The 10,961-nt window shown below is 45.7% G+C and overlaps 2 protein-coding genes across 2 annotated transcripts; one reads left to right on the top strand and one right to left on the bottom strand.

The window, feature by feature from the left end:
* On the top strand, positions 1–2,252 carry LOC119292765 (the record flags this gene model as incomplete). Its single annotated transcript, XM_037571478.1, has 2 exons — positions 1–562; positions 1,958–2,252. Coding segments are annotated over 2 exons (759 nt in total), but the record flags the coding sequence as incomplete, so codon positions are not given.
* Positions 2,253–3,621: 1,369 nt separating this feature from the next.
* LOC119291089 lies at positions 3,622–10,711 on the bottom strand. Its single transcript, XM_037569804.1, has 8 exons — positions 10,407–10,711; positions 8,412–8,726; positions 7,889–8,148; positions 7,378–7,519; positions 6,912–7,283; positions 6,686–6,817; positions 5,975–6,103; positions 3,622–5,885 (listed from the first exon to the last, which is right to left on the bottom strand). The coding sequence occupies exons 1-8, from the start codon at positions 10,503–10,505 to the stop codon at positions 3,876–3,878; spliced, it is 3,459 nt and encodes a 1,152-aa protein (XP_037425701.1). The 5' UTR covers positions 10,506–10,711; the 3' UTR covers positions 3,622–3,875.
* Positions 10,712–10,961: the final 250 nt, after the last annotated feature.

Raw genomic sequence — 10,961 nt, 5'->3', positions numbered from 1 at the left:
ACCTCCACCTCGCTCTCCCTCGCCTTCTGCCCTCTCTTCCGCCCAACCCCCCAACCCCAATCCCAACCGCGGTACCTTGACCCCAAATTTCCCAAACCCCTGCGCCTTAGCCTCGCGCCTGCGCTCTCCTGCGCCGCCCCCCTCGCCGCCGTCCCTGACGGCGTCGCCATAGACGATATCATAGAGAAGGACTGGTCCTTCCTCAACGCGTCCGGCTCCCACCTCCCCCGCGCGCTCGCCGCGGGGGCGCTCTCGCCGGCGTCGCGCGTGCTGGCCGTGACGCCCACCGCGTCCTTCGTGAGCGCCCTCCTCTCCGAGTCCCCCTGCGAGCTCCTGGTCGCAGCGCACGAGTCGCTGTACGTGCTGGGCGGGATCAAGGAGGAGCACGACCAGGTGAGGTGCTTCCATTTGGAGGGAGGGGGAGGGGGCCAGGGGGGCGGCGTGGTGGAGGCCGTGCCGGGGAGGTTCGACGCGTTCGACGTGGTGTTCGTGTGCTACTTCCCCGGGATGGGGGTCTCGCCGGCGGCGCTGCTTAGGTCGCTCGCGAAAAGGTGCTGCAAAGGTGAGAGACCTTCTGAAATGCTACCTTATCAGGTTTTGTCTCTTATTTTCCAGTCTGAGTTTATCAACGACACTGCTTTGCATTTCCTTCCATAAATTGTACCGATATGACTAGATGGATATTTCCGCGTCCTTATTGATTCACTAATGGGTACTGCTTTTGAGGTGGTATGTGATGCTTAGACGTTACAGTACAAGCCACATTATTTGTAGAAATTGGTGGGTTTGAATGGTCAGATTGGCCTGTTAGATCAATGTTGTTTTTGTTGAAGTCGTGTCCCTTAGGGCTCCGATTCATTAAAAGAAGGTAGAAGAGAGTTGTCTGGTTAATTTGAGGAAGCCCGGGCGAAAACGTTACAACACGCCCACAAGAATGGGCATCCTGGCCGACCTGACTCCTGCGAGGCTCGTCGGCAGAATCGGAGCACCTAGTCCTTGTGCGTGTGGGCTGGCTGTTTGGCATAGGCCGCCAGGGTTCTCATGTTGCGTTCGTTCGGAGGGTTATTAGTTAACATGTTGCATTGCCATTTACATGAACTGCCTGGATAAACTTGTTTATGTACTGTATCCTATATTGCGATGTGATAACAAATTGTTGAATGAGTACTATTTATGGTTTGTCAATTTAGTTTGCATGGAAAGTATTGAAGGAATTTAATTGAACAGATATATTATGTATTGGACCGCACACTAACTTTTTCCATTATATAATATGTTGTCATACCTTTTTTCAGAAGGGTAGTATATTCTTGTTATTTTAGTCCCTCTGAGTCATTAGGCAACTCTTTAAGTTAGTAGCAGATTTTGGTTGATGGACGCTGCTCATTCCACTACAAGATGCACAGCACTCATTAGTTGAATCAGCCACCTACTTCTGTTTGATTAATCTTGTGCTGCAAAGTCAACTTAGAGTTCCAGTTGGAAACAAGGGTAACCTTGAGTTCCCTCCAGGTGATTTGCAGTATGCATATGGCATTATGTTCATTATATTTTGCATCTGAGATTTCAGTCAAAGCTTCAAATAATATCAGTGTGTTAGTTCAGTTAGTAATTTATATTGTGTGCTTCATTGTCATATAAATTTGCCTCACGGTCTGGTGACAACCTCACACATAACAGTCAGGTTGGTAAGATTTGTCTGCATGCACTTCTTCTTATTATTATTCAAATAAGACACCAGTCAAAACTCCTCAAACCTTTGCCACGCCTCGAGTTCAGGCAAATTTCAGGCGTTTATCAGGCTACTGCGGGTTGTTTTAGTCACGAACCAAACAACTCCTTAGCTTTGAATTCTTAAGGTTTTGTGTGTTTTAGTTCTGCGCAAATACTTTGGGTTCACAAAACCTTTTTATTGCTCAGCTGTATAATTCGATCGATTTCTTTTCGTTTCGCCTAGGTGCAAGAGTTGTCATCTTCTTGGATCAAGGTAGGCAAAGCCTGGCGCAACACCGCAGGGAGAATCCGGACCTTGTGTTCGCCGACTTGCCCAGCAGATCTTCTCTGGAGAAGGCTGCAGATGGGAGCAAGTTTGAAATGGCAGAGTTCGTTGACGAGTCGGCGCTGTACCTTGCTGTTCTGCTGTTCCAAGGGTGAAACGTTTTTGTAAGACAGATTATGTACCTACACCACGTTTAAGCGAGCTGCTTGTTCATAGATACACAGGAAATTGCAAGATTACTTGTGTTTATCTACTTATCTTCGCATATGTTTCCTAACCTATCTGGCCGAGACCATCCCTGTGTCTTGCACCTGTGCTACTACCTGCTCCGCACAGAGCAAAGGCTTGCAATTGCAATGCACAGGGAGGAGATGTCCGTTCTCTCTTGCCGTTTCCCGGAAGCAGGATGTGCAGAGAGCCACCACTTCAGTTTTGCTTGTGTTAGTTCATCAGTTCCGTCGTCACAGCCTGCATAGTGCTTATGCAAGAAGGTGTCGGCATGTTTATGGATGGGGCTCTCCGGTGGTGGCTCAGCGTTGCTCAGTTCCAGTGGTGTGGCGTCCTCGATGAGGGCGGAAGGGGATAGGGTTCCCCTTTGCGGCAGCAGTGGCGTGGCGGAAGCCGAAGGCTCCCTGTTTTCCATTGTGGTCGGTTGCCTTGCTGCTCTTCGTTCACCTCGGTGCCCTGTTGCCTCCTTCGACGACAATTGCTCCTGGAAGCTTTCCAATCCCACTTGGTCGTTCTTGGACAGCAGTGGTGCTGTCGGCAAGGTGTGCCCGAATCGAGGTCGCTCTGAGGCTGCTTCGGGCTTTGAGGTTGGCATCCTTCTTGCACTCGGGTGAGCATCTCTATACTCCAATGGTACAGCGCCTTTCGAGCCAAGGAGAGGGGATAAGGTTCCCCTTCAGTGTTAGAGAAGGAGGTGTCGGTGTTCTAGACACCATGATCTTCAAACCCCTGTGATGATAGGTGTGCCATGATTTGCTGCATCTGCCATGACCTTCTTTGGTGCCAATGTGCGGAGCGCATCATCATTCAAGCTTTGTTCGTTGTTTTGAATACTCCTAGATGCTTGTAGTGGTTTTTGTTGTTGTTAGCTTTCCCCTTTGCATCAGTTTGGCCGTTGTGGTCTGTTGGTGTGCTGTAATTCCTATCAGGTTGATGGCTTGGTTAAATCAAAGCGGCGCTAATCGAGAACCTTTTGTCTAAAAAAGTGTAGATTAGCATGGTGTGAGCAGCGCAAACGTTTCTGCGCCACAGAGCACATGAGATACCCAAGACAAATTGTGGCACAGCCACATGGATGATCTAACGACTTCTCTAAGGTCACCGGCATAACGCTTAGGGATGTAAATGGCACAATAAACAGCGCAGGCCTGTTTAGTTGGTTTTAGTTAGCTCGACAGTTCACTTTCCCCGAAAAGAAAAACTTTATGCCATTTACATCCCTAATAACGCTGCTTGTTCCAGGTGATCACCGGGATAGTTCTCGGCCAGCAGTTTCATCCCGTGCATATAAGTAAGCGATGATAAAACAGCTGGAAAAAATTAAAGAGAAAAAAACACAGGAACCAACTCATTCACATGACAGCATCAGCGTTCTGAAAAAGGAACTACTGAGATTGGAAAATTTACCTCGTTTATAAATCAAAAAGGCTACATGATACACTATCTTCTCATACACACAAAGGGAAAATATAAGAAAAAAATGTATAAAGATATAGTTCCCGGCCCTATAGTCCAAAACTGAAGGCACGTAAGCATACAGAAAAACCACTCAAAACATCCTTTATTTCGTTCGGTTGATACAATCACTCACCGTATACAGTTGTAGACAGTAAAAATGAGAAGAGCACGTCCCCCATGTGTGTTGCTTTTAACGGGATAAAGGGAAATAGCCGCTTTGATCGGTGGAGAACAGATTATACTCCTTCACATCTGTCTGCTCTCTAGAGCATGGCTGCACTTGAACCGGAGCAAATGGCGGCATCCTTGCTGCCGACTCTCCACTCTTACCATCTTTGGGTGACGGTGGGCCTTGCGGAGCTATCGGCAGGTTGAATTGGAACAACGAGAAGGATGCACTCTTGTCAGGCAATTTGTTACCATCTGGAGCATCCTTCGGGCCCATCGGCTTCAACATGGAATTAAGCCTGTCTGGATTCAAGCCTCCATAAGGATGACCACCAGTTGGCGCTGTTCCATGTCGGTAAGGGGGGAGGGGAGGCGGAGGCATGACTCTGAAGCTGGCCGGTGTCTTGAGAATTTGCTCTGGGTGAATACAACTAAAAGCAGGAGCTGGGTAGCGATGGACATTGTTGTACTGCACCGAGAAATCAGCAGGTCCGTTCCCAGGTACTCGGAATCCGACTGGACCAGAGAAGAAATTGGTTGGCTGACCATACTGGAAGTATCCATTTGTTGGAGCAGCACACGAGTGACTGTGTGGCCCAATTGTGGTCGGTGAATATGCAGGTGGTGCATGCATGTTCTGCTGATGCGATGACTGATTCTGGAAGGGGAGTACACTGAATCCAAATCTGTCGTTCTGAGGCGGGCATGTGGCTTTTGGGTGGTATTCTCTGAAACCATTTCCTGCACACGTCTCAAATAAAGAACGTGAAGCAGTTCTTGTCGATGGAGCTTCTGTAATGATGTTGACTCTCTCCGAAGATTCCTCTGAGTCAGATGATGATGATTCCGGAGTATGAGCGCTCAAAGACGTCACACTGCTTGAACTGCTTTCTCTATCTGCCTCGCTCATACATGAAGATGAGCCATCAGAACTGGCAGAGTTCGTCATGAGCTCTTCGTCTGGCTTAGTACCTTCATTGTTTGTTGAGTGGCATTTTTGTTTATTCGTCATAGGAGTTCCATCAGAACAAGCAGATTGACTTTCCTCGCGTTGTCCATATGGCTGATCTGTTTCTGATTTACAAACATCAGTGGACCTTTCAGAAGCCTGGCCTAGTGGTTCACGTCCTGTGTCAAGCTTTTCACATCCACTGGTATCACACTCCACTGGTTTGGGTGACTCAACATTGGCAACTGATCCTGACATATTATCTGTGCCATTTAAGCCAGTCTTCTTCCGAGTATCCATTCTCTCCCATACTTGTTTTGGAATTGCATTTCTCTCATGTGTACTACCAACACGGCGGTACTGCACTAAAGGCTTATCAACTCCTGTTTTCTTTGCCATCTTCATCTCCCTACCTGCTCTAGCTGTTGGCAAAAAACAGTTGTCCTCTGTTTTGTAATTTTCCTGATGATCACAACTGCAAGAATTGTAGTCTTGCCTATATCTTGTTCTATTATTTGTACTACACACCGAGTTACAACTTCCATCACCATTTCTCATCCTTTCCATTGATCGCCACTGCAGATTTCCGACACTTCTAGATTCATCTCGGCCATCATCATACCAACAAGAGGAGTTGTCTTGAGGAACGTCCTTTCTCAACCTCAGATTTCTTCGTGATGGTTTTGATTGCTGGGATGTGAAAGGTTCACTGCTATTAACTGGAGGACATTTGGTCACTGTATCGCAGCAGTCTATATTGTTTTGTCCATCAATTTCTATGCATGAAGATTCAATGTCGGCATGGCACAGAGCCACAGCTGTGGAATTATCTTCCTCTTCACTAGCTGCTCTGGAGCCAAAAGCATTTCCTGATTCGTCGTTAGTACATGTCGAGGAGTTGCTTAGAGTTGAGGATGAAATGTCGTCTGATGTTTTGAACTCATCTCTTTTCCCCTTGTCCCTTTCCTTTTCTTTCAGCCTCTCTTTTCTCCTGTGCTTCTTTTCTCTCTCTTTTGTTCTCCTCCTCATCCTACGCTCTTGTTCTTCACGCTTCTCTTTCTCCTCTTCCTCGAGAAGCTTGTTCTGCAAGGAGTCCACAAAATTGACATTCACAAATACAAATGAAACTACCTTCCCCAAAATTTCTTTGCACTTGCACATATAACACATACCTGTTTTTCCAATGTAATGATTTCTTTGCATGCTACATGCACTCGCTCCTCCAGAAGTTTGAGTGCCAAAGATACAAAGACACTTTGTGCATTTTGCTGGGCTGCGCCTTCTCTAAAAGCCTTCTCAACCTGCAAAGAATATTTAGTATACAATTAATGCTTGAAGTATGAGTGTCTAATTTCTCAACAAATCCTGAATAGTTGCTGGTGACTACAGTCACACCAATAGTATGGCAGGAAAAGAGCTTGTCCACAAGCTATGTATGTGGCAGGCAAAAAATATATCAACCAAGTAGCGACTGAAGTTTTCAATCTTTGTAAGATAAAAATAAAGCAAAAGAAAAAAAAATTCAACGTATCAATCACCTCAAAACAATCCATTGATCAACAGAAAGAGAACACATTTATTACTTCTATACTGAGGTAAAGAAATCAGATGACGTACACCACTAGAAGTCTTCAAATCACATAGGAATAATAAGAACTGGTGTGTTACACTGTTACTGTAGTTTCCTTGTAAGATTGCAACCAAGGAATAATGTATCTTACTGAAGAACAACTAGTAAGCTGGAATATACTGCTAAGACACCTTCATTTGGTATAATTTATTTATTTGCAAACATATATTTCTTGTCCTTTGTGCAATCAGAATCATTCATTATACAGGTACTGCTTCCAATAACTCTCGAGACGATTTTGACAATCAATTACCTGTTCTTTGAATATCACTGCAGCAGCATCCAAGAGAAATTCTCTTGCCAATTCAGGACTCTTGGCATGCTTCTGCGGATGAGAGCCATCACCGTCAAAATCATTTTCATCCCTTTCCATGGCATCATCCTCCTGCTCATGTTTTCATTAGTCAGTATTACAAATGCTCTCAATTAAGCCTATCTTAGCTAAAAATGTAAGCTACCATAAGTGATATGTCACGTACATCCTCTTCCTCGGCCTCTTCAGCATGCTCAAACAAACTTCTGATACTTTCACCCTTTGTAATTGTCACAAAGCCATCTCCCAGCACCAGCCTGTGATGAACACAAGATTGGCCCTTCAGTGCATGTGCTTTTACACACATCTCCGTATAGCGGCCATCGAGCTTCCAAGCTCTCAGAGTTATGAAATAATCTTCAAATTGGTCAAGATCAATCCCACTTCTCTGGACTTGGGTCTTCATCCCAACATTTTCAAAGCCAAAAACATCGGATTGTCCTTCATCTGTCCCAATAGCCCATTCAAAGTGATGATAAGACCCATCAGTCTCTGATATAGATTGGCGCCAATCAGCTATGACGGAATCCTCAAATACCTGCAAATAAGAGAAACCAGATTAAATTTATAGGAATTCTAAACCATATGCCACTCAATTTAATGCATGGTCAACATTGAGGAGTCACCCTGACCTCGCATTGAAAAGCATAGTCCGCAACACAGAACCAACTGGTGCAGCGAGGTTCCCTTCGAATGCGTTTCAGTTCCTTCAGCTCCTTGAATTCACGGATAACATTCCTTCGGCAATCTCGGCAAAATCTCTTGCTATCAAACCTGTTAAATAAAATTTTCCAAACTGTTAACTCTTCTATTAGCAGCTGCCAAAAAATACCAACAAATGTCAGCATTTTAGGACAAATTTACTCCAACTCCCAGCAGGCTTAAATGGAATCGATCGGTCGACAGTAAAACTCGTCAGGATCTTACCATATCTATACAATATCCAGTGGAACTAAAAATGACATTACAAATACTTGCTAAGATTGTTCTCTAGTGCATCTTCCACGTGGTGAATATAAGCAGAGTTCGGTTTCAGTTATTTTGTCCGTAAGTTGAATGCCTAGTTCAAGGAGTAGTGTTTTATGTCTCTTAACTTGAATTAGCATGAAACGAAAAGCCTCTCCATTATGCTCAGTTGCTCACCTAAACATTAGTCTTTCAATGAAATCATCCTCCTTCATCCGCAGAAGAGAAGATCTAGTTTCGTCGCATAATGCTGACCAGAAATTCACCAGTGTATTGCATGAAAGGTGGGCAGTATGCAGAGCACATGTTTCTCTTGTTCCATACCCCCTGCTATAGCTAGCCATCCCTTGGCTAATCCATCCTCTGCCACCCCCACCACATGCATCAGGATAAAGCATTTCTCGTTCCCTTTCTCTTAGTCGTGCATTGTCAAATACCTGATTAAACAAATGGCGGGTGCATTAGGAAATAGAGTGATCAAATATTTCTAATCTAGAATCAAATGTTGTGAGTAAAACCCACAGCCATATGCATGATTTGAGATTGCTTCAGATATAACAAAGAGCGATTAGTTCAGACAAATAAAGGATCACTAATTCAGTATACAAACATATCAAAGTAGTTATCAATCTTAGTTCACCGATGCAGAGAACAAAATAAAATATGAACCACAAGTTATGGTACAATTGTTTACACTTACATTCTGGAGCACCCGTAGCGAGTTAGCTTTCATAAAGCAGTCAATAAGCGTAAGGATGCCATCCTTTGTTGTTGCAAGACCTCCCCAAGGGTGAACAGATGGATCCTGAGATCCATTTTGCTGCCTAATCTTTGATTCACCACTTGAGCTCAGACAATCAATATCTGAAACTTCTTGCTGCAGTGACTTGAAATTTTCCAGAAGCAACCCATTGCACCTTGAACAGTAGAAATTCTTGCGAGCTTGTTCAATGAGGGTTTGCTTATCCAATTTTAGAAGCTCCCGCCGTGCTTGCGGTGGCAAGTCATTCCAGAACTGAAACAAGTTCAATCCATAGTCATAAAAGTTATCTTGAAACTCACACAACTTCATTTTCCAAGATAAAAATATGATACCACTTAAAATACACATTCTGGTTTTATTTCCATTACATAGGAAAGTGGATACTCCAAATGCGGGGACAAGAAAACTCTATTATGGAATAGAAATCAATCATGATTTTACACAAGAGTACAGCACCAGCACATGTACAGCTCCAACCAAGGCGGAGACGCGGAGTGCAGCAACGTCAAGGTGCCTCAGGAGAGTTGTAACGGAAAATTGAGCACATTTACAGCTTCAACCAAGGCGGAGTGCGGCAAAGTTAAGGTGCCTCGGGAGAGTCGTAACGGAAAATTGAGCACATTTACAGCTTCAACCAAGGCGGAGTGCGGCAAAGTCAAGGTGCCTCGGGAGAGTTGTAACGGAAAATTGAGCACATTTACAGCTTCAACCAAGGCGGAGTGCGGCAAAGTCAAGGTGCCTCGAGAGAGTTGTAACGGAAAATCGAAGGTCATTGTAGAAACGTAAACAAATTTAAAACAATAAATGACATGGCATATTCCACGATAGAGATACAAAACAAAGCACGCTTATTTATTCTACCTGTATCAGCATTTGATATCCAATCTAAATTCCACTTGCTGTGCTTGCTAGCTTATCATCCTACTATCATGGAAGGAAGTGAAAGATGTAAAGTATGAAGACTTGGGATCGGAGAGTGAGGTGCATGATTAGTTGATATGAACTCAGTCTCATCACAACTCGATGAAAATTTCAAGAAATATATATCCTGTTTTGAGCCAATAGTTTACATCTCAAGTGTTCTTACAGAATTTTGTTTTCCCAACTCGATCAAGCATTATGACATGCCAGAATTATTGCTTTATATCCTTCTCGAATCAGGAAGAATTCGAAACCAGTTGTATATCAAGTGTCTCGAGCCTTTGCGAGACGAACCCGTCACTGACCACTCCAATTCAACCCATACCAAACCAAACTCATAATGACAAGTATCAATAAGGCCCAATCCTGTTTTCCTATTTAAACATACCAAACCAAATGTGCAACTCCAAGGGTTGGAGTCCCTAAGAGCAATGCACCAACTCAAAGTCAATGCAATCTAGTTGTATATCAAGTGTCTCGAGCCTTTGCGAGACGAACCCGTCACTGACCACTCCAATTCAACCCATACCAAACCAAACTCATAATGACAAGTATCAATAAGGCCCAGTCCTGTTTTCCTATTTAAACATACCAAACCAAATGTGCAACTCCAAGGGTTGGAGTCCCTAAGAGCAATGCACCAACTCAAAGTCAATGCAATCTAGCTGCCCACAGAGTAACTAGTACTATGCTCGTCAGGGGCACATGGGTAATCCGGTTGAATCTAAGAACCGGAATTCACTGGGAACATAAATATCAAAATCCAAGCAAGCTAAGCTTAGTAGGGAGGGGCCGAGGGGGCCGAATCCTAATAACCAACTAAAACGCCTCGGTTTCCCCGACACGGTACCTTTTCTATGTGAATTACACACCGAAAGCGAGCCAATCCAAGGCAGACGCGGGGCAGCCAGCTCAGTGACAGATTCGGAGGGACGCCAACACCGAACCCCAATTCTCACATCTCAAATGAAACCCCAGCGTAGTACGGAATCAACGCCCACGCGACGTTACCTTCTGGAGGCGATCGAACGTGATCTCATCCCGCCGCCGCGACCAGATCCCCGATCCCGAGGCCGAAGCCACGGCCGTCTCCGCCGCGACCCCCGCCATCAAGTCCCCCCGCGGCCCTCAACACGCAACGACGTCTCCGCGCCCGATCTACCGCCGCCGACGCCGGCGGCGACACCTGCGGCCGGAGAGCGAGGTGGCGGGCGCGTCGCCGGAGCAGGGGCCGGGGCCGGGGCGGATCGGCCGCGGTGGTGGCGCCACCGGGGTTTTTGCTGGCGAGAGGGCGAGATGGGGGGGAGGTGGGGAATGATGAGGTGAGGTGAGGCGGGGCGGGGGGGTGGGGTGGGGTAAAAGGAAGAAGATGAGGAGGAAGAGGGGGGGAGGGAACGCGACGGCGTCGTACGTTTTTTAACCGCCACGGTTAGGCTAGGCCGCGCGGTTCGATTTCTCTTTTCTCATGGGTCCGCTCTACTGGTTTCGGGATTTTTAGACGAGCTGATTAAAACAGCCGCCGTGGTTTACCATTGTTCCAGGCGTTCGAAATCTGGTGTGGTGTGA

Source organism: Triticum dicoccoides, chromosome 4B (genome assembly GCF_002162155.2).
Source record: "Triticum dicoccoides isolate Atlit2015 ecotype Zavitan chromosome 4B, WEW_v2.0, whole genome shotgun sequence".
NCBI classification, from domain to species: Eukaryota; Viridiplantae; Streptophyta; class Magnoliopsida; order Poales; family Poaceae; genus Triticum; species Triticum dicoccoides.
This window is presented reverse-complemented; position numbering and strand designations above follow the sequence as displayed.

What these genes read in the sequence shown, in the direction of transcription:
- LOC119291089 (XM_037569804.1), bottom strand. Translation starts at nt 10,505, where the DNA reads ATGGCGGGGGTCGCGGCGGAGACGGCCGTGGCTTCGGCCTCGGGATCG. An exon ending in CGTTCGATCGCCTCCAGAAG is followed by an intron (nt 8,727 to 10,406) that starts GTAACGTCGCGT and finishes AACTTGTTTCAG; the next exon opens with TTCTGGAATGACTTGCCACC. An exon ending in TCATTACATTGGAAAAACAG is followed by an intron (nt 5,886 to 5,974) that starts GTATGTGTTATA and finishes GACTCCTTGCAG; the next exon opens with AACAAGCTTCTCGAGGAAGA.